Source organism: Gnatocerus cornutus, chromosome 3 (genome assembly GCF_029298725.1).
Source record: "Gnatocerus cornutus isolate USDA-ARS CGAHR chromosome 3, icGnaCorn1.1, whole genome shotgun sequence".
NCBI lineage: Eukaryota > Metazoa > Arthropoda > Insecta > Coleoptera > Tenebrionidae > Gnatocerus > Gnatocerus cornutus.
Window position 1 is genome coordinate 19695379 of NC_142235.1, and position 19910 is coordinate 19715288.

At 35.9% G+C, this 19910-nt stretch overlaps 2 protein-coding genes across 7 annotated transcripts in view; both read left to right on the forward strand.

The window, feature by feature from the left end:
* Cngl (Cyclic nucleotide-gated ion channel-like) overlaps nt 1–16424 on the forward strand; it is a 73864-nt gene extending 57440 nt beyond the window's left edge. For 2 of the 6 annotated variants that reach the window (XM_088031711.1, XM_088031715.1), the window contains exons 3-14: nt 6899–7015; nt 7521–7587; nt 9852–10526; nt 10576–10706; nt 10757–10840; nt 11109–11167; nt 11225–11319; nt 13115–13515; nt 13562–14350; nt 14396–14647; nt 14694–15519; nt 15570–16424. In XM_088031711.1, coding sequence (XP_087887837.1) covers nt 6899–7015; nt 7521–7587; nt 9852–10526; nt 10576–10706; nt 10757–10840; nt 11109–11167; nt 11225–11319; nt 13115–13515; nt 13562–14350; nt 14396–14647; nt 14694–15519; nt 15570–15914 — 3841 coding nt within the window. In that variant the 3' untranslated portion in view covers nt 15915–16424. Of the gene's footprint in view, nt 1–6898; nt 7042–7520; nt 7588–9851; nt 10527–10575; nt 10707–10756; nt 10841–11108; nt 11168–11224; nt 11320–13114; nt 13516–13561; nt 14351–14395; nt 14648–14693; nt 15520–15569 lie in introns of those variants that run through there. The other 4 variants (XM_088031712.1, XM_088031716.1, XM_088031713.1 and 1 more) reach the window with 4 other exon arrangements.
* Nucleotides 16425–17801: 1377 nt separating this feature from the next.
* LOC148177865 (uncharacterized) lies at nt 17802–19811 on the forward strand. The gene is made up of 5 exons (XM_088032372.1): nt 17802–18014; nt 18061–18224; nt 18595–19357; nt 19404–19605; nt 19651–19811. The coding sequence occupies exons 1-5, from the start codon at nt 17892–17894 to the stop codon at nt 19710–19712; spliced, it is 1314 nt and encodes a 437-aa protein (XP_087888498.1). The 5' UTR covers nt 17802–17891; the 3' UTR covers nt 19713–19811.
* Nucleotides 19812–19910: the final 99 nt, after the last annotated feature.

Consider the following 19910-nt stretch of genomic DNA (forward strand, 5'->3'; position numbering starts at 1 on the left):
AAACTGCCTATTTTACAGGTCTAAAATTGTTAACATTAGCTAGATTCTTCCTGATCGCAGAATACAAAAATCATAATTTTTTTCCCTGTGGAGTTGCAATTTTGAAATTAGGTTTGTCTAATATTGAGATCTAAATAAGTAAATTCTAAAAATTTTAACTCTTTACCCCAAAAACTGCCTAATTTACAGGTCTAAAATTGTTAAAAATTGCTAGTTTCTTCCTAATCGCAGAGTAAAAATTCTTAATTCTTTTCCATGTAGAGTTAAAAGTTTGTAATTTGGTGTGCCTAACCTTGAGATCTAAATTAGAACATTCAAAAAATTTTAACTCTCAATCCCAAAAACTGCCTAATTTACAGGTCAAAAGTTGTTAAAAATTGCTAGCTTCTTCTTGATCGCAGAATGAAAATTCTTATTTTTTTTTCCCTGTGGAGTCGTAATTTTGTAATTTGGTGTGTATAACATTGAAATCTAAATTAGTAAGTTCTAAAAATTTTAACTCTCTAACCCAAAAACTGCCTAAGTTACAGGTCTAAAATTGTTAAAAATTGTTAGTTTCTTCCTAATCGGAGAGTAAAAATTCTTAATTCTTTTCCTTGTGGAGTTAAAAGTTTGTAATTTGATGTGCCCAACCTTGAGATCTAAATTAGTACATTCTAAAAATTTTAACTCTCAATCCCAAAAACTGCCTAATTTACAGGTGAAAAGTTGTTAAAAATTGTTAGTTTCTTCCTAATCGCGACATAAAAATTCTTAACTTTTTGCCTTGTGGAGTTGGAATTTTGTAATTTGGTGTCTCTAACACTGAAATCTAAATTAGTCAATTCTAAAAAAATTAACTGTCTTCCCCAAAAACTGCCAATTTTACAGGTCTAAAATTGTCAACATTAGCTAGTTTCTTCCTGATCGCAGAATACAAAATCATAATTTTTTTCCCTGTGGAGTTGGAATTTTGAAATTAGGTTTGTCTAATATTGAGATCTAAATAAGTAAATTCTAAAAATTTTAACTCTTTACCCCAAAAACTGCCTAATTTACAGGTCTAAAATTTTTAAAAATTGCTAGTTTTTTCTTGATCGTGTAAAAAATTCTGAACTTTTTTCCCAGTGGAGTTAAAATTTTGTAATTTGGTATGTCTAACATTGAGATCTAAATTAGTAAATTCAAAAAATTTTCACTTTCTAACCCAAAAACTACCTAAGTGAGATCTTAGTTATCCGTAAATTCTTCCATTGAATTTAATACTTCAACTACAACTTTTTTTAGCAAAGACTCCACCATCTCTGCCAAAGTACTAAAATCGAGTTTAACCGCACGGAATTTCGAATAAAAGACATTTTCAACGGTGGCCATAAAATTGTAGCAAACGATCGTCGGTAGTAAATTACAGAATACACAAAATCTGAGTACTTCCTCAACGGCCAAAAAGTGCTTACTTCACATTCTTTCGGACTTTAGAGCGAAACGCTGCCCTTTCAACATCTATTATTTACACCAGGAAATCCCATATTAGTTTAACTTCCAACCCCATCAAGCAGAATGCCCCCGCATGAAAATTTCAATGTAAAAAACGTGAAAATATGAGCGCAACGAGGAGTAAATCGATTTGCAGATTGCGCTTTTTAAATAACGATTAATTACGTAATGTTATCTGCACGAACGATTACGGCTTTATAAGTAATCAATAAAAAAGATATTTTAATCCCTTTTATGGAGTTTAACCCGAATAACGACGTCATTTCACGTTTTCATTATTTTTCAATTTTTACTGAAATATTTACGGAGGGTAAAAATACATGAAACTTTTATTTGCGTTTGGGTTTATCGGCGTAACAAACACAATTGTTTTTAGCGACGTCATCTCTATAGAAAAATTAAAATGAAAACGCATTGGCGGGGAGAATTTTTCACTTTGTGTTGAACACAATAGGTGAAAAAAAAAACTTTTTTTATGGATTAAACAACGGGAATTGTGTCCAATATTTTAGTTTTACAAGCTAAATTAAATATCTTAAAAAAATAGGTAAAATGCTGGCATGCAATTTTGCTAAAACAATAAATTTTCTTATTCTTTGCGTTGCGATAACAAATTCGAATGTCAGACTAAGCTTTCGCCGAAAATAAATGGCTAAACGTGAATGGAGTATTTCCCTACACTTGTCTCTGATGGCTCTAATAAATGGCCAATTTCTTTATCACCTAGTGTTTACAACTGTCGATTTTTTGGCTCTCGACCAAACCAGCGCGCTTAATCAATAATTTGACCAATATTGCGATAATTTCACCACAAGCTCGTGCGACCCTCTTTGTGTCTAAAAACATCGTCGACAATCTGTTTGCCACTCGATCCTACCTCTGATTGAAGCTCTCGCCGTTTCCCCTTTGATTCAACTTGATTCTCTTTGATCTCTTTGTTAAAACGAACCCAGAGTCAATCACCGGCTGACTAGATGCCTCGACAACATAAACAAAACGTTTCCCATTTTCAACCACTCTTCATACATTATGAGACTATTATTGTCGGAATTTTTGTTTGGAAGCCACGTCTTTAACTTGAACGATTTGAGTCGTAAATTCTCGCGCTAGGTTTCATTTAGAATGTCCCGTAAAGCAAGTATGTGGTAATTTGGTCGGAAAATCAATAAGTACTGGAAAATATTACCCACCTTCAACGTAATTATCTCGGGAGCACAGGCCGACCTAGAACAGAAGAGATAAATGTCTCTCCCAGGCGGGTATCTCTCTTCTCCCACACTTTTTTCCACGGACTGTGTGTGAAATAATTCGGGTTATCTCAAAGGTAATTTTCACGAATTAAAGTGGAGTTTTCTTAATGAAGAGTGTGTTGTTAAAAATTGTTAGTTTCTCCGTAATCGTGCAGTTGGAATTTTCCAATCTAGTGAGTCCAACATTAAAATTCAAAATAGTAAATTCCAAAAATTTTCACTTTAAAAACTACCGTTAACAAAATGTTGTTAAAAATTTCGAGTTTCTCCCGGATCGCGGAATAAAAATTCTAAACTTTTTCCCTGTGGAGTCAGAATTTTGTAAATTGGTGTCTAACATTGAGATCTAAATTAGTAAATTCTAAAACTTTTGACTCTCTACCCCAAAAATTGCCTAAATTACAGGTCTAAAGTTGTTAAAAATTGCTAGTTTCTTCCTCATCGCGAAATAAAAATTCTTATTTTTTTCCCTGTGGAGTTAGGATTTTGTAATTAGGTGTGTCTAATATTGAGATCTAAATTAGTAAATTCTAACAATTTAGACTTTCTACCCCAAAAATTGCTTAATTTACAGATCTAAAATTGTTGGAAATTGTGAGTTTCTCCCTGATCGCGGAATAAAAATTCTTAACTTTTTTCCCTGTAGAGTTAGACTTTTGTAATTTGTTGTGTTTAGCATTGAGATCTAAATTAGTAAAATCTAAAAATTTTGACTTTCTACCTCAAAAACTGCTTAATTTACAGGTCTAAAATTGTTGGAAATTGCGAGTTTCTTCCTGATCGCGGAATAAAAATTCTTAACTTTTTTTCCCTGTAGAGTTAGAATTTTGTAATTTGTTGTGTTTAGCATTGAGATCTAAATTAGTAAAATCTAAAAATTTTGACTTTCTACCTCAAAAACTGCTTAATTTACAGGTCTAAAATTGTTGAAAATTGCGTGTTTCTCCCTGATCGCGGAATAAAAATTCTTAACTTTTTTCCCTGTGGAGTTGGAATTTTGTAATTTGTTTTGTCTAGCATTGAAATCTAAATTAGTAAATTGTAAAACTTTTGACTCTCTACCCCAAAAACTGCCAAAATTACAGGTCTAAAGTTGTTGGAAATTGCGAGTTTCTTCCTGATCGCGGAATAAATATTCTTAACTTTTTTTCCTGTAGAGTTAAAATTTTGTAATTTGTTCTGTTTAGCACTGAGATCAAAATTAGTAAAATCTAAAAATTTTGACTTTCTACGTTAAAAACTGCTTAATTTACAGGTCTAAAATTGTTGAAAATTGCGTGTTTCTCCCTGATCGCGGAATAAAAATTCTTAACTTTTTTCCCTGTAGAGTTGAAATTTTGTAATTTGTTTTGTCTAGCACTGAAATCTAAATTAGTAAATTGTAAAACTTTTGACTTTCTACCCCAAAAACTGCCAAAATTACAGGTTTAAAGTTGTTAAAAATTGCTAGTTTCTTCCTGATCGCGAAATAAAAATTCTTATTTTTTTCCCTGCGGAGTTAGGATTTTGTAATTAGGTGTGTCTAATATTGAGATCTGAATTAGTAAATTCTAACAATTTAGATTTTCTACCCCAAAAATTGCCCAATTTACAGATCTAAAATTGTTGGAAATTGCGAGTTTCTCTCTGATCGCGGAATAAAAATTCTTAACTTCTTTCCCTGTAGAGTTAGAATTTTGTAATTTGTTGTGTTTAGCATTGAGATCTAAATTAGTAAAATCTAAAAATTTTGACTTTCTACCTCAAAAACTGCTTAATTTACAGGTCTAAAATTGTTGAAAATTGCGAGTTTCTCCCTGATCGCGGAATAAAAATTCTTAACTTTTTTCCCTGTGGAGTTGGAATTTTGTAATTTGTTTTGTCTAGCACTGAGATCTAAATTAGTAAATTGTAAAAATTTTGACTTTCTACCCCAAAAATTGCCTAAATTACAGGTCTAAAGTTGTTAAAAATTGCTAGTTTCTTCCTGATCGCGAAATAAAAATTCTTACTTTTTCCCCTGTGGAGTTAGGATTTTGTAATTAGGTGTGTCTAATATTGAGATCTAAATTAGTAAATTCTAACAATTTAAATTTTCTACCCCAAAAATTGCTTAATTTACAGATCCAAAATTGTTGGAAATTGCGAGTTTCTCCCTGATCGCGTAATAAAAATTCTTAACTTTTTTCCCTGTAGAGTTAGAATTTTGTAATTTGTTGTGTTTAGCATTGAGATCTAAATTAGTTAAATCTAAAAATTTTGACTTTCTACCTTAAAAACTGCTTAATTTACAGGTCTAAATTGTTGAAAATTGCGTGTTTCTCCCTGATCGCGGAATAAAAATTCTTAACTTTTTTCCCTGTGGAGTTGGAATTTTGTAATTTGTTTTGTCTAGCACTGAGATCTAAATTAGTAAATTGTAAAAATTTTGACTTTCTACCCCAAAAACTGCCTAAATTACAGGTCTAAAGTTGTTAAAAATTGCTAGTTTCTTCCTGATCGCGAAATAAAAATTCTTATTTTTTCCCCTGTGGAGTTAGGAATTTGTAATGTGTCTAATTTTGAGATCTAAATTAATAAATTCTAACAATTTAGATTTTCTACCCTAAAAATTGCCCAATTTACAGATCTAAAATTGTTGGAAATTGCGTGTTTCTCCCTGATCGCGGAATAAAAATTCTTAACTTTTTTCCCTGTGGAGTTGAAATTTTGTAATTTGTTGTGTCTAGCATTGAGATCTAAATTGTAAATTGTAAAAATTTTGACTTTCTACCCCAAAAATTGTCCAAATTACAAGACTATAAAAAAATGCCGTTGAAATTTCTAATTCTCGCGAATAAAAAATTTGCAATTCCGTCGTAAAGAAAATAAGAAAATGATAAAAAATCTGACCTTTTGGTTTCAACGCTACCATCTGCTTCCAGTTACAAACAAACTGTAAACAAGAAATCAAAGTTAAAATTTCATCATACACGATTAAAAATAAAACATACCCTTTAATCCGGCCCGGATTACAGTCTCGTCAGATTCCAGGACTCCTCCATACCACAATCTTCCCGGAACACAACACAACACTTTTGATTAATTACGAATTATTTATTTTTAAACATTTTCACTTTTAAATTCACTAATTTTACCGGCACTAAAAATACTAGTTAATTAATAGCGACACATTTTCAGCGGATTTAAAGACGCGACACTTTTGACCCGGTACTAAGTTAATGTCGAATTTTCTGTAAAAGAAATACTTTCCCTGATTTCCTTGTGATTTCGTCCAATTTCCCCTTATTTTCTTGTGATTTCGTAAAACTTCCCCTGATTTCCTTATGATTTCGTCTCACCTCTCCTTTTTTTCTTGCAATTTCGTCTAAACTCCCCTGAAATCCTTGTAATTTCGTCCAACTTCCTCTTATTTCCTTGTGATTTCGTATAACTTCCTCTGATCTTATTGTGATTTCGTCCAATTTCTCCTTCATTTTTTTGTGTTTTCGACAAAATTTCTCTCATTTCCTAGTGAATTTGTCTTATTTCCCCTGATTTTTAATTAATTGCTTCTGATATCCTAACGATTTCCCCTGATTTCCTAAGACAGCGATGTCCCACCCCTCGTGAGATGATCTGTAAAAAAAACAAAATTAGTAAGAAATGCACAAGACATGTCACTATAAACAAATTTATAGTATTTATAAAACAAAATCGATATTTTACTAGTAGCAATATATCAAGAAAGTATTCGCTAAGCAAAGTGTGAAATTGCGTAAAATAAATCGCTGCAGAAAGTGGAAAGTTTATTTCGTCTCGACTTTAGTCTCTCGCGTTAACTTAATTCTTTTCAGCATCGCCAACAAATCTCATTTTAGATTGGTATAGTCTGGTCACCGAACAAAGGTTACAATTAAACCTAATGATGATAAAGATTTATGAAAATGGCGGATGCGCCGGGATAGTCGTATTTAACAACATAAATAAATTATATTCAAAGTCGGATTATCATAAATGTGGGACCTCTCAACAAGTTAGGCGGTTTCTATAATTTATAGCTAGTTATGATGAGGTAACCGCCAATTAATGTAAACTTTTGGCCTCGAGCTGGTAAAACCAGCGATGAAAATCGATGTAACCTCGCACCTGTCCATTGTATCTGCACCATGAATGTAACCATTAGAATCTAGAGTAGACGAAAATGTTCACAGAAGCAAGAGGGACAAAGAGGAGCAACAGCAACATGAGGGCGGCAAAGCGGCATCCCAGAGCTGGAAGAACCTCAAAGCCGTTATGGCGTACTACCACTCCCTACGCAAAATCAAGAGGTTCATTCCTAACACTGTGCAATTTTGTAATTCTTTCCTACAGTTGATTCTATTCGATGTTTGGTGGTCTCATCTCCCTTGCAGACTCTGTAGGAGCTGTAATTCTCTAGAACTGTCTCTTTATTATTATTATTATTATTATTATTATAATAAATGTTCGATGGGTTGTGGGGTCTCCCCCTGTCGACTTTCCAGTAGACGTATTAGGAGTTGTATTTTGCATGTGATGTTAGTGAATCATCGTCGTGAAAAAAACCGATTTTAAGGGCACCTTAAAACCACCCTTAAAGCCGGTATGCCTGTTCTATTTAAGCATCCTCTAGGTTGCAAAATACAACTTGTCAGATAGAGAGATAGTGTATCACTTCATTTCTGTTCTAAGTAAATCGGTGTCTTATTTATCAGTAACAGTAAGTTTCTGGATGTTTTCAATACGATTTTGTGCATTGTGTTTACCCGATGTTTATATCGCATCAATCGCTGATCCCTTTTCACTCCCTTGCAGGACGAAATCCAACCAACGATGGATGAAATTGAGGACGACGGTACAAATTTCGTCTGCAATGCAAAAGGTAATTGGACGGAAAACCTAATATCCCGCAGAAATTTCCCATCGCGCTTTTGATTTTTATGGCGTTTTTGAGAAAATTTTGTTAGCAAGAAATGGAAAAGTTGTTTTTCGGTTCCCCTTTGTTTACATTTTTTCTTTATAATTGTTTTTTATGTTTATTACACTGTGTAACCAAATTTTACAAAAGTCATATTTATCTAATTTTTTTTGTTAATATAGTTGCAATTTGGCTTTCTTTTAAAGAATATAAGTACCATTTGTTTGAGTTGGCCCCAAAACAAATAACACTGCGCAACAGTACTTTTTATCCAAAGATATAAAAGGGGTTTCTGGATGTATAGGGCGTTCTGAATACGAAACAGTAATCAGTTTTTCAAGATCAACTCTAGTTTTCAAAAAAATAGCAACTTCAATGTCAAATTTCTGGCTAAATCAGCTGTAAAAAATACTGTATTTTTAAAATTTTTTTTTTAAATCTTCAAATTCATTCAAAATCGATGTTACTCTACAAATAATGCCATTAAATGTTAGAGCAACATCGCTTAGAAGATTGCAGTGACAATTGTGGAAAAATTAGTTTCAAGAAACATGTAAAATTTTATGATTTAAGACTAAACACCGGAAAGAGATCGATGAAAATCGTCAATTTACACGTAAATTGATTAAATTTGACAGTCAGACTTTTGATTCTCCTTTTCTTGTTGGCAAAATCGCTTCTTCAAAATTTAGAAAAAACAATTAAAAATCAAAAAAACTAGAACTGATATGATAAATCTGTCGACGGATTTTTACACAATAAGGTCAAAATTATAAAGAACCGTTGAGACTTCTTCGGAAAAAATAGAAAAGTTAAATTTTGTTGGACTGTGTAATAAATTCATTTGTTTCTCGCTTTGGAAAATTAACAATTATATTCATAAAATAAAAGTGTAAAAAAAACAATAAACTATGAAAATAAAATGCGGCTTTACATTAAAAATTCAAAATCCAATTTTTGTTCTTTTCCTTGACCTTGATCATGAAGTTCTTTAGATACTGAAATTTGTAAATGTTATTGACTTCAAAGACTCACGAACATAATGTCTTTAGCCTCAAGGTGTAATTTCCACAAAAAGAAATTTGAACCCTTGAAATAACCGATTTGGAGATTTTAATGCCGAAATAGACTTAATACGCTTCAAAAAGTTTCGTCGCGAAAATTATTTTGAGTTTCACTTATTTAATTGTTATACAGGGTGTCCCAGAACTCGTGACCCAGAAAAAAAAGGCAACAATTCTGAACCAAATTTCGAAACAAGAATTTTCTAGCTCAAAAAATAATCGAGTTAAGACAAAAAAACGGTAGCAAATCCGGAAGCTGAACTGAATTTGAACATTGGTAACTATGGACACAAACTATCGTCCATTGGTCAGACTTTCGTTGCCTAGGAAATTGGGAGAGCTTTTTACTCCACTTCTAGAATCAGCTTCTGGGATTGGTTGTTAATTTTTAATCCTTTCTTGAATACTATTAATCTTAAGAAATTTTTGCTTTAAAATTTACCATTTGTATTGCTGTCGGCACCTCCTCTTGTTTTCTGGGTCATGAGTTCTGGGACACCTTGTATAACACCCCCCTATGTAAATAAATAGATCAGCAAATAATTTGTTTTCTGGGTCATGAGTTCTGGGACACCTTGTATAACACCCCCCTATGTAAATAAATAGATCAGCAAATAATTTACATTGTCATTTTGTGCCCACTTTTTAATTCGCAGTGTGGAAAACAGCAAAAACAGAAATTTTTGAAATCGATAGTCTATACCTTTAAAAATAACATAGAAAAATTTAAAAAAAATATTTTAAATAGTTTTTGAGTTATAACTATTAAAGGCATCAAAAGTTTAAAAAATAAGGAAAATTCAAATATTGATACATAAATTTTCACAATTTTTCAAAATAAAAGTAATTCAACCTACGATAATTTAAAATTTGACTTTTTTTGAAAAACGAGGTGTCCTAGAAAACACTGTTGATTTTCGTTTTCATGAGCAATTTTTTTCGAATAAAATTCTCTTCCGCCGAACTGAGAAATTTTTAATTTATTTCTACGTAAATATTGTTAAATTTTCTTTAAATTCTAATCATTTATTTTTCTCAAAGCACAAATTTTTCTACCAAATTTGTTCTACGTCACCTCCTTCAGGGTGGTTAATTTTTTGGAAACGCAATGTATGAAAAAATTAACATAATTACAGTTGTTACATAGTGTTATTGAATGTTTAGAAACCTCCCCTGAAGCGTGAGGACTCCTTCTTGAAGCGCTTCTCGTCGCGGCAGATCCCGGAAACGCAAGAGACCGTCGAAGATACCGGCAGCGAAGGTCCAGGTGGCGATAACCCATCGGCACCTCGCCGCCGCCGCCGTTATCGTAAGCAACCCCGCACCGTCGTAAACCCCGACGAAAACTTCTACTTCTACTGGTTACTGGTGTTGACCGTTTGTGTGCTTTACAACATGTGGACTCTGATAGTTCGACAGAGTTTTCCCGAGCTTCAGGACTTGGTCTCGAACTTTTGGCTGAGCTGTGATTCCTTGAGCGATCTGGTGTTCCTTCTGGACCTTGTGGTGCAACTGAGGACCGGCTATTTGGAGCAGGGCCTCATGGTGTACGACTCCAAGAAGTTGGCGTGCCATTATTTGCGCTCACGTGCCTTTCTATTGGACCTGGCCGCTCTTTGTCCTTTAGATCTCTTGCAGATCCGACTCGGACCCCAACCGCTGCTCAGGTGTCCAAGATTTCTTAAGGTCTATCGAGCTGTTAACTACTACTATATGGTAGAGTCGCGAACGGTGTGGCCGAATCTGTGGCGAGTCGTCAACTTAATACATATACTACTCATTCTAGCCCACTGGTTTGGGTGCTTTTATTTTCTTCTCTCCGAAGCTGAAGGTTTTCAGGTAAGACCAAATCACCCCAAAGGTTTCTTCTTCAAATAACTTCCTCTAGGGTGACTGGGTGTATCCGTACCGTCCCGGCGATTACGCCACTCTGACCAGAAAGTACTTGGGCTCCCTGTATTGGTCGACGCTAACACTGACGACCATCGGCGACTTGCCCACCCCGGAAACAAATGCCGAGTGAGTCGATTATCCTTTTTAAGTTCTCGCAATGCAATTCCTCCATCTAGGAAGACGAACTCGGTGGACGGCCCCCGGTCCCTGCCGCGCAGAGGTGTCAAGTCCCGCTTGCTCCAGTTCAACACAAACAATGGGTACGTCCCTCCACATACGTTTATGTGTGTGATGTCTGCCGGCACCCCGCGGCAGGACTGGAGGGCTGTTCACCCTCCAAAACGAAAAACTCGTCTACGACTTCGAAACGAGAAATTCTCACATCCTGCTCACAGTTCTCGAACAGCCCAGTCCTGCCGCGGCCCGTACGTCGTCCTCCATCGATTTGTCCTTGAACGACGCGTGTTTTATCTGTTCGAAAACTATGAGTGTTGTTTTTATTTGAAAATGACTTTTATCGATTTGCAGATACATCTTTACGATAGTTAGTTACTTGATCGGTGTGTTCATTTTCGCCACTATCGTCGGTAAGACAAGTTCGGTTCTTCATTCCTCTTCATTACTTAGTCTGACTGTTTTTGCAGGCCAAGTCGGGAACGTGATAACGAACCGCAACGCCAATCGTCTGGAGTTCGAACGACTTCTAGACGGAGCAAAGACCTACATGCGACATCACAAGGTAGAATTCAGCTCGCTTATCCTCCACTCGCTCAGTTCTTGAGATTTTTTAAGATTTGTCTTGTCAATTCGTCTCTCACCAATTCATCCCCCGGTCAATTCGTCCCCGGCTTTTTCGTCTCCCGGGCAATTCGTCCCCAGGGCAATTTGCCACCAGTTTAATTCGTCCCGGTTCGATCTTTGATGATAATTGAAGAAGGTGATTTATATAATTTTACTTAAAATTGATATTTGCAACACAAGGTAGCTATATACTAAGAAAATTCGTTTTATTACAAATAAAAAAATCAAATATAATAAAATTGTCACAAATTGAAAACATTAAAGCGGGAGATCTATCTTGTTTTATACGTAGATTTATTGTATTTTATACGCAGAATGTCACGCTGAATCCAAAAACATGAGAATTTTCAATTTTCGTCAACAAATAACTGAGTTATGGTCGTTTGAATTTTTGGGTTGTCGCCAGAGAGCCAAATTTTTGAAGGTTCAAAACAATTCGTGCTCGATATCTCGGAAACTATTTCAGATATTGAGATGCGGTTTGCGCCATTGTTTTTCTCGCAATTTTTTACATAAGAAATAGTTCTTTGATTTTTCTACAGTCGAAATTTGCAAATTTTCGCAAAAATTCATGACTAAAACTATGCCAAATTTTTGATATCGATATCTCGCTTATTTTTTCAAGTAAACTTGAGTTATTCTACATCAGTGTATGCAGAATTTTCCGTAGATTTCAAATCTCGGATTTAAATTCAGATTCGATAACAAATAACTTAAGTACGGCCGATAAAGAGTAGTAAATCCGTAATATATTAAGAAAAACATTGTAATGATTAGATGCAAAGAACGTCTAAAAAATAACTTTTAATAAGCACATTAGTTTCCTGCAATACAGTAGAACCTCGATTAATTCAGGAAAGTAAAAACCTCAAGTAGCAAAGAAAATTTTAGAACCAAAAAAGAAATAAATGAAAGTACTAGATTTTTTACTACAAAATAGTTGCTTTGAAATTGATATTGTTAAGATGTTGATACATTTTGTTAAAGGTATATATTTTAAGTTTAAAAAACGTTCCAAATAATTTCCGTTGCCTCAAACGTATGTTTATTTAACAACTCGATTGTCCGTGTTTTCCGTGCCTTCGGTCCCGAGAAGCACGGATAATCGAAGTTGCACTGTATTAATAAAATATAAATAATGATTCTTTAAACTCTCACAATGACAAAATAGCTATTTAACAAACAAGTTGGTTAATAAAAGCGATCAATAATTGATAAGCGAGATTATTAATCCACATTAACCATAGAGACAAATCATGCATTAATAGTACCTAAAAACAAACGATCGCCGGAAAAATAAATTATTATTAACGACAATTTTAGAGGTGGCTACAATTGTTGCCAGACCTTATGCAGATAAAAAATTATGAAAAACGGATTAAATTTTTATTGTATGTACGTGCAGTTGATGTTCTTATTATTATTACAGCGCATGTAAACAAAGCTTTCAGGGGCAAATTTTCATGGGGACGAAATAACTGCAGACGAATTGACCGGGAACAAAAATGTCGGGAACAAACTGTTGGAGGCAAACTGTCGGGAACAAACTGTCCGCAAATCCCCTTAAACACACATCCAAAGAGAGAATCGATTTTCTCTTTCAATTAGAATTAGTCGCGACCTATAAATCAGTAATGAAGATATTTGTCTTTCCTACCCAATTTAATTATACACGTTTCGCACAAATTTCCTGATCCTTTATCGATCTCCCACTAACATCTAATCCAATGCAGGTCCCAGGTGGCATGAAAAGGCGCGTATTACGCTGGTATGATTATTCCTGGTCCAGAGGGAGAATACAAGGAGGAGGAGACATCAATACTGCGCTAGGTTTACTTCCTGACAAACTAAAAACCGAGCTCGCCCTCCACGTCAATTTAAGCGTGTTGAAGAAAGTCACGATCTTCCAAGAGTGTCAACCTGAGTTCCTCCGAGACCTCGTGCTCAAAATGAAAGCCTACATCTTCACACCAGGAGACTCGATTTGTCGGAAAGGTGAAGTCGCCCGAGAGATGTTCATAATTGCCGATGGCATCCTCGAAGTTATCAGCGAACACGGAAAAGTCCTCACGACCATGAAAGCGGGCGACTTCTTCGGCGAAATCGGAATTTTAAATCTCGACGGTCTTAACAAGTAAGTGCTTCTGGGGTTCGTTGGAATCTTAACGGGGAATTTCCAGACGAACTGCCGACGTCCGATCAGTTGGATACTCGGAGTTGTTCTCCTTATCTCGCGAAGATGTTCTTGCAGCGATGAAAGACTATCCAGAGGCTCAAGAAATTCTTCAAGCACTAGGGCGGAAACGATTAATGGAAGTTAAAGCGTCTGCGAGAAATCCGCCGCATCACAAAGAGCACCATCACCATGGGCTGCCGCACGTGCCGGATCCTAAAGGTCTAGTAGACAAAATCAAGAACGAAGCTAAAGGTCTTCGGAACGCCCTGAAGAAGTCGCGGACCACCCGAAAATCTGACGAGTCGCTCGAGTTGCAGCCTTTACACACCCCTACTAATAACAACAAAGGCACTCTTAAGAGGATGTCGAGGGTAAAATCGCACGATTTGAGCCAAGAGGAAAATGATCCAAAGAAAGAGACTTCCGAACCTGTAACTTCGCCTTTAGGTGCCGGGTTGCCTCTACTCCACCGGCTCAGGTTGTTGAAGGAAAAACAAGAAAATGAAGAACGTGCCAAAAGCGCCACACCGCCCATTTTGTCCCCTTCGTCTTCCAGCGTGAAAAGCCCCCCTGCGATACCAGAGGACCCCGCGGAGCCTGTAGGAGCCGGACTCCCGCTGTTGCAGCGAATCCTCATGCTCAAAGGAAAAGAAGGAACGATCAAAGAAGAGAAACCGAAATTGTCAAGAACCAGTTCTGTGACGAGCAACCCCACGAGCCCCACTCCTCCAGCGTCGGCGACAGCCCCCCGATTGTCATTATCATCTAAACTTCCAAACAAAATTTCGTTTCGGTAAGACACAACCCTCGTTGAGATTGTGCTGATTTTCTCTTCCAGCGAGAGGCTGAAACTCCACGCGAGCGGCCCCAAAGAAGCGCCAGAGGTTAAAGAACCGTCCAATAGTGCTAGTGATAGTGTTAGTGAAACGGACAAGATCGAGGCTCCTTGGAGCAAACTGAAAAAAGCAGCAATATCGCGCGAAACCTCGGATCCATCCACTAGTGCTCCCAAAGAACCTGTTAGTGTTAGCGAAGTGCACCAAAAACCGAAACCTAAATTAGTATTAACAGCGAGAACGAAACATTACAGGTAACTATAATTTCTCTCCACGTGTTGTTTACCACATTTTTTCCAGATCGATCGACGACTTGTCACCGGAGTACGGCGGCCTGCCTTTCGTCAAAAAGCTAAAAATACTAAACGAAAGACAAAAACTCGAAGAGCTAGAAACTGTGATGAAAACGCGTAGTTTTAGTTTAGATATACCAGACAGTAATCAAGCCGAAATGGACACCCTGACGCGATCACACTCGGAGGGCTCGAAAATGCACCACGACAAGAATCTCCTGGCTACACCTTTAACCCCCAGCGAGTTTCATTCGAGTAACGAATCGAACGAGACTCCGGAACGAAGAAACCTGCGCTCCATATTAAAAAAATTGTCCGAAGAAACGCAGTTGGAGCCGCCGCAAACATCGATGCCGAAGAAAATTGATTCCACGGAGTTTAGAAAGTTGATGAGGGCGCCCACAATCGAAGGATATGCGGCAAGGCATAGTAAGTTGGTGAAGAGCGTTACTTTCAATAGAGACACTCTTCAGAGCCCGCCGAATAGTGCTATTTTGGTCGGAACACCGAATTTATTCACTTATGTCAATTCTTCGGGCGAACGAAACGAAGGAATTATTCAAGGAGAAAATGGAATCCAGATAGCAAACAACAAGACGAACAATCAAGTTAAACTCATCAAGAACACGTTAGATGACGAACAGCAATACTTTGCTGATCTTCTTCTAGCAATTAAGCAAGTCATGGGGGCTCACCTTCAGGAGCTCCAACAGAAGTTTTACCAACGCTTCGAAAAGTTGGAGGAAGAAGTTCGAAGTCGAGACGAAATAATAAACCGACTAAAAGCACACATTTGCGAATTGGAAAACAAGAGCACGGAAGAATCCATCGGGGTGGCTTCACTATTTCTTCTTTAATTTTCACACTAACGAGTCTTTTGCAGGATTCTTTCGAGACAGTCATCAATAGAGAGCACCAATCGTGGGAAGAACCGACTCATGAAGAAAACGAAGAACTGCAAGAACTACCCCAACACCCCCTAACACCCATGCACACGTGGCGGCCGTCACAGCAAAACGTCATTTTGGACATCGACTCCAACACCGACACGGATGGAGAGTCTTCGGAACAATCCGGCGAATTTGAATCCTCCGGCAACAACTGGGAAATCGAGATGTTGGCGGCGCAAATGCGCCAGAAACGATCATCAAGTCTTGACTATCATTCGGCGAAACCGTTGCGAAAAAGATTTACGAGAGGAGGAAGTGCGGAGGCTAGGAATGACTGATACATACGGATGTATCGCCTCGCGATTGATGTTTATTAGGAAAAACAAATCAATACCCTCGTCCAATCAATTTTTTTATTAACATTTTATAAGTCCGAGAAACAATAACATTGAAAACAATACTGAAATTACATATCTTGCAAAAAATGACAGAGGATTTGAGCGAGGATATTGATGGGTTTCTGTGGACGGTCGAAAGACGATTTTATATTGTCGTGCCAAGTAAATGCTCAAAAATTGATCTAATTGTGTATCGAAAAGTATTATAAACGTGCCAATGAACAAAAAGGCGATTATTTTTGACAATTAACAGCATTATACAAATTTTAATATTGCACACGCGAAAATGCGTTGATCCAAGTTTCGTCAACTGGAACAATTGCGCAATATTGTTAGAAAATTGCAATACTTACACTACACTGAATAAGTAAAAACTTAAAAAATAGAGATTTGACCATTTTAGAACTGTAAAATACATACAGATATTATGTAGATACGAATGAGGATGAGAAGTAATATGAGATATAGTAATAATAAAATTGTAAATTAATATAACATAAATGGTAATCATGCACAATCGGGACCTGACATGTGCGCATGCGCCCGCGTACTGCGATCGGGCACGAAGACATAGCTTTGTTGCCAAGTTGCCTCAAATACAAGAAAGATTCAGACTGCGTTATAGTGGGTTGTATAATCTCAGGCAGAACGTGACAAAGATATTCATGGTACTTTATGTAGTTGTTAAAGGCTAATCCCTGCTCGTACCGCCTTACTAAGCTTACAATAAATTGAAATTTGATTACATTTCTGGTTGACACACCCACAACGCTGTTGCTTACTACTTCGGTGTTTTTATCCTATTTTACGCTGAAAGGAGAAAAGTTTCAAAAACCCTAACTATTTTTAGCGCAAGACAAGAACCGTCAAAATTAATTTGTCAAAGTAATGACATTAACGAAATCCCCAATTTGTGAGATACAGAGCCATTTGTCTCTCATCTAATAACAATTATTTAGTAAAAAACATTCGTTCAAAAAAACAAATTTACGCTTAAACATTCTTTTTTTATCGAATTGCACGATGAGTGGAAAAACACTACCAATTGCAGATGTAATGTTTAATTGTAGTGTTTAAAAGAATCAAACGAAAAATTTTATTAGCGTTCAGAATAATTTCGCCCTTCCATCCCATTATTTTTGTTATAATTTGAATTAAAATTTACGTTTGAAAGTCTGTTTTAAACTTTAAAAACTGGATACACGAAAAAATAGCAGCAAATAGTAGTAAGAAAAGTGTTTTTCAGCTCGTGAAAAGTTAATTAACTCGCTGCATTCGTTAATTTAACCCCTTTGTAGTCATTCGAAAACCAGCATTTTTCATTACTTGTAGAACAATCTACTATTAATTCATACGGAGTCCTTTATTCCAATAATTAACGATTTTAAAAATCAAAAGTAAATTCAAAATTATAATAATCTTAATTGAGAAACCGGGTTTTATTGGGCGGTTAAAATTAGGGTTGCTAGATTTGATTTATGTATGTGGCAAGAAGTGAGTAATCCCTTCACGCTATTATATTTTCTTCTTCTGGGAATTATTTTATAGAACAACCTGCTTTAGACAACTCTTTATACATGCAACCGCACCTCTAAACTCAAACGATTTGGCAACGTTGCAGGCCGTCTGTACCCGAACGCTGTCAAAAATGTCAGCCGTCATTTTTCAGGTCCCGATTCTGCATGATTACCACATAAATTAATAAATCAAAAAAAAAACAATTATAGTCGAGTAAATTCTTTACATCACGGAAGTTGAAGTTGTTGGTGGATCACTCCGTATAGTAAAACACACCAAGTCAATAGTAACTTTGGATTGGTTACGTTGGTACCCTCCTCGTCCACTCCTGTCATTTCAAATTTTGAATACAAACGTAACCTCAAATGCCAAACTAATTTGTAAGAATGAAAATTTGTGATGGCCCAAAAAACCACTTTTTGTATTTATGACAGCAATCACACCCTTCAAATCTTCAGTAAAAACAGTTTCACCGAAACTCGGTGTCTGAATATTAACATTACCGACTTCAATGAATATCTGGTGAGTAATAAATCTTGGGAATCAACAAAACTAATTTCTATTTTAGCAAATAAAAGTGCGTGACTCTTCGGATTTTAGTTTTAATTTCACGTCTCATATTGATTCAAGACAGTTTGGGTTAATGAGATGTGAGCAATGTTTAGATATTGATTTTAATGAATTTCGTTCTAATTTAATTGATATGTTGCATCAAGTGCAGAAACATGAAATGTAAGTCTGATCGAGAGTAAGTTTGGGTTTCTATTATAGTTCAGACTAAGTAGACACAAAATTTCAAAAGCTCGGAATTATTTTCATAAGGCTGATTTTTTGTGTGGACGTTCATTTTATTGTTACAAACAAAATGTCAAAATCCCCATCTATACTTGTGCTGCTATAAAAGTTACGCGGTGGTAAATGTCAAAGAAAACAAATATTTGCAAATATCTTATCACTGATGATTCCAATGGCAAAAATACTTATTATGAAAATTGTACCTTATCAAATTTGCCACAAAAAAGATATTTTACATAAGAGTTGCCTTATGCGAATTATTTCGAGGTTCATGTTTATTTCACCTAAACTATTATCTCGTTTGCAGGTTTCTCAAATGTGATTTAGACAGTAACCAGGGTAAATTAATTTTCTATGGCAAATCAAGGATCAAGGCGATAATTTTCTTAACAATAGACTTACAAGTCACCAGTAAAAAAGAAATCTTTGATGAAATGAACAACAACATCTTGGAGCTACAAACCGCAAATAAAAATCTATTATCTCAACTCCAAATCTCAAAGACGCGTTTACTAGATAAAGATTCAGAAATTGAGAAGTTTGTAACAATGAACAAGCAGTTGGAGAAGCGCTTTCGTAAAGATCTAGAGAGTTTGAGCTTCATGTTTTCTTCTAAACTCCAAGAGTGCTCTTCTCTGTTACTACATAAGATTTTAATGCTCACTCAGAAACTATTGAAACTTATTCAAGATGTTGATATTGTAAAAGCTGAATCACTCTTGAAGTCAGACTCAAGCACTAGACTCTTACAAAGTATGGAAAATCTTCGATTGGAATCTATTGAAACTTCTAGAATCGTCAATGAGCTCAAGAGAGAAAACTACAATCTAAAATCTATCCAACTAAGTAATGAACGAATGATTGCCGATTTGAATAATCAAATTCAAAGACAAGAAGTAGAAAATAGCGAACTGAGGAAGCAAAAGGATGAATTCGAAAAGGACGCTAAACAGGGTGCGATGATAATAGCACAGAAAGCCACAGCTAATGAAGAGTTGGCTAGAGATGTGGTTAAAGCTAACCAAATGTTAGTTAGTTTTAATCATCTTCTGGAGACAAAAAACCAAGAAGTACGTTATTCCTTTTTCTTTAGAACAAATAATAATTTCATTTTAGATCGAAAAATTAAAAATGACCGTGTCGAATCAAGAGGTTATTATCCAAGATAATAATCAAAGGTACCATCAACTCCACCAGGACTTCGAGGAATATAAAGCTGAGTTTAACTTAGAACGTCTGAATAAAATGTCGCAAGATCTTTTCGCTGCCAATCGCAAAATGGAAGAAATTGAAAAAGTGAACCGGGAAACTGCGAAATGTACGAATTTTCATCGAGTGGAACTATTATAATCTTATTTTTTAGTGAACGAACTTCTTACCAGAAAGTTGGCTTCTGGAGATTTCGTCCACAGGAATTACCATTGATAGGCGGCGTTGAATCTGGAATTTTAGGGGTTTTAGCAATTAAGTGTGTTATTGTACATTGAATTTTGGTTATCAAATAAAAAAATACCTTAGAATTAACTTCTGGTGCTGCTGCAACTCCATTTCTCCCCAAAAACCCCGAAAGGACGCCCGCAAAGAACTCGAAATTTTTCAAACTAGATTTACCTGCGCGCAAAA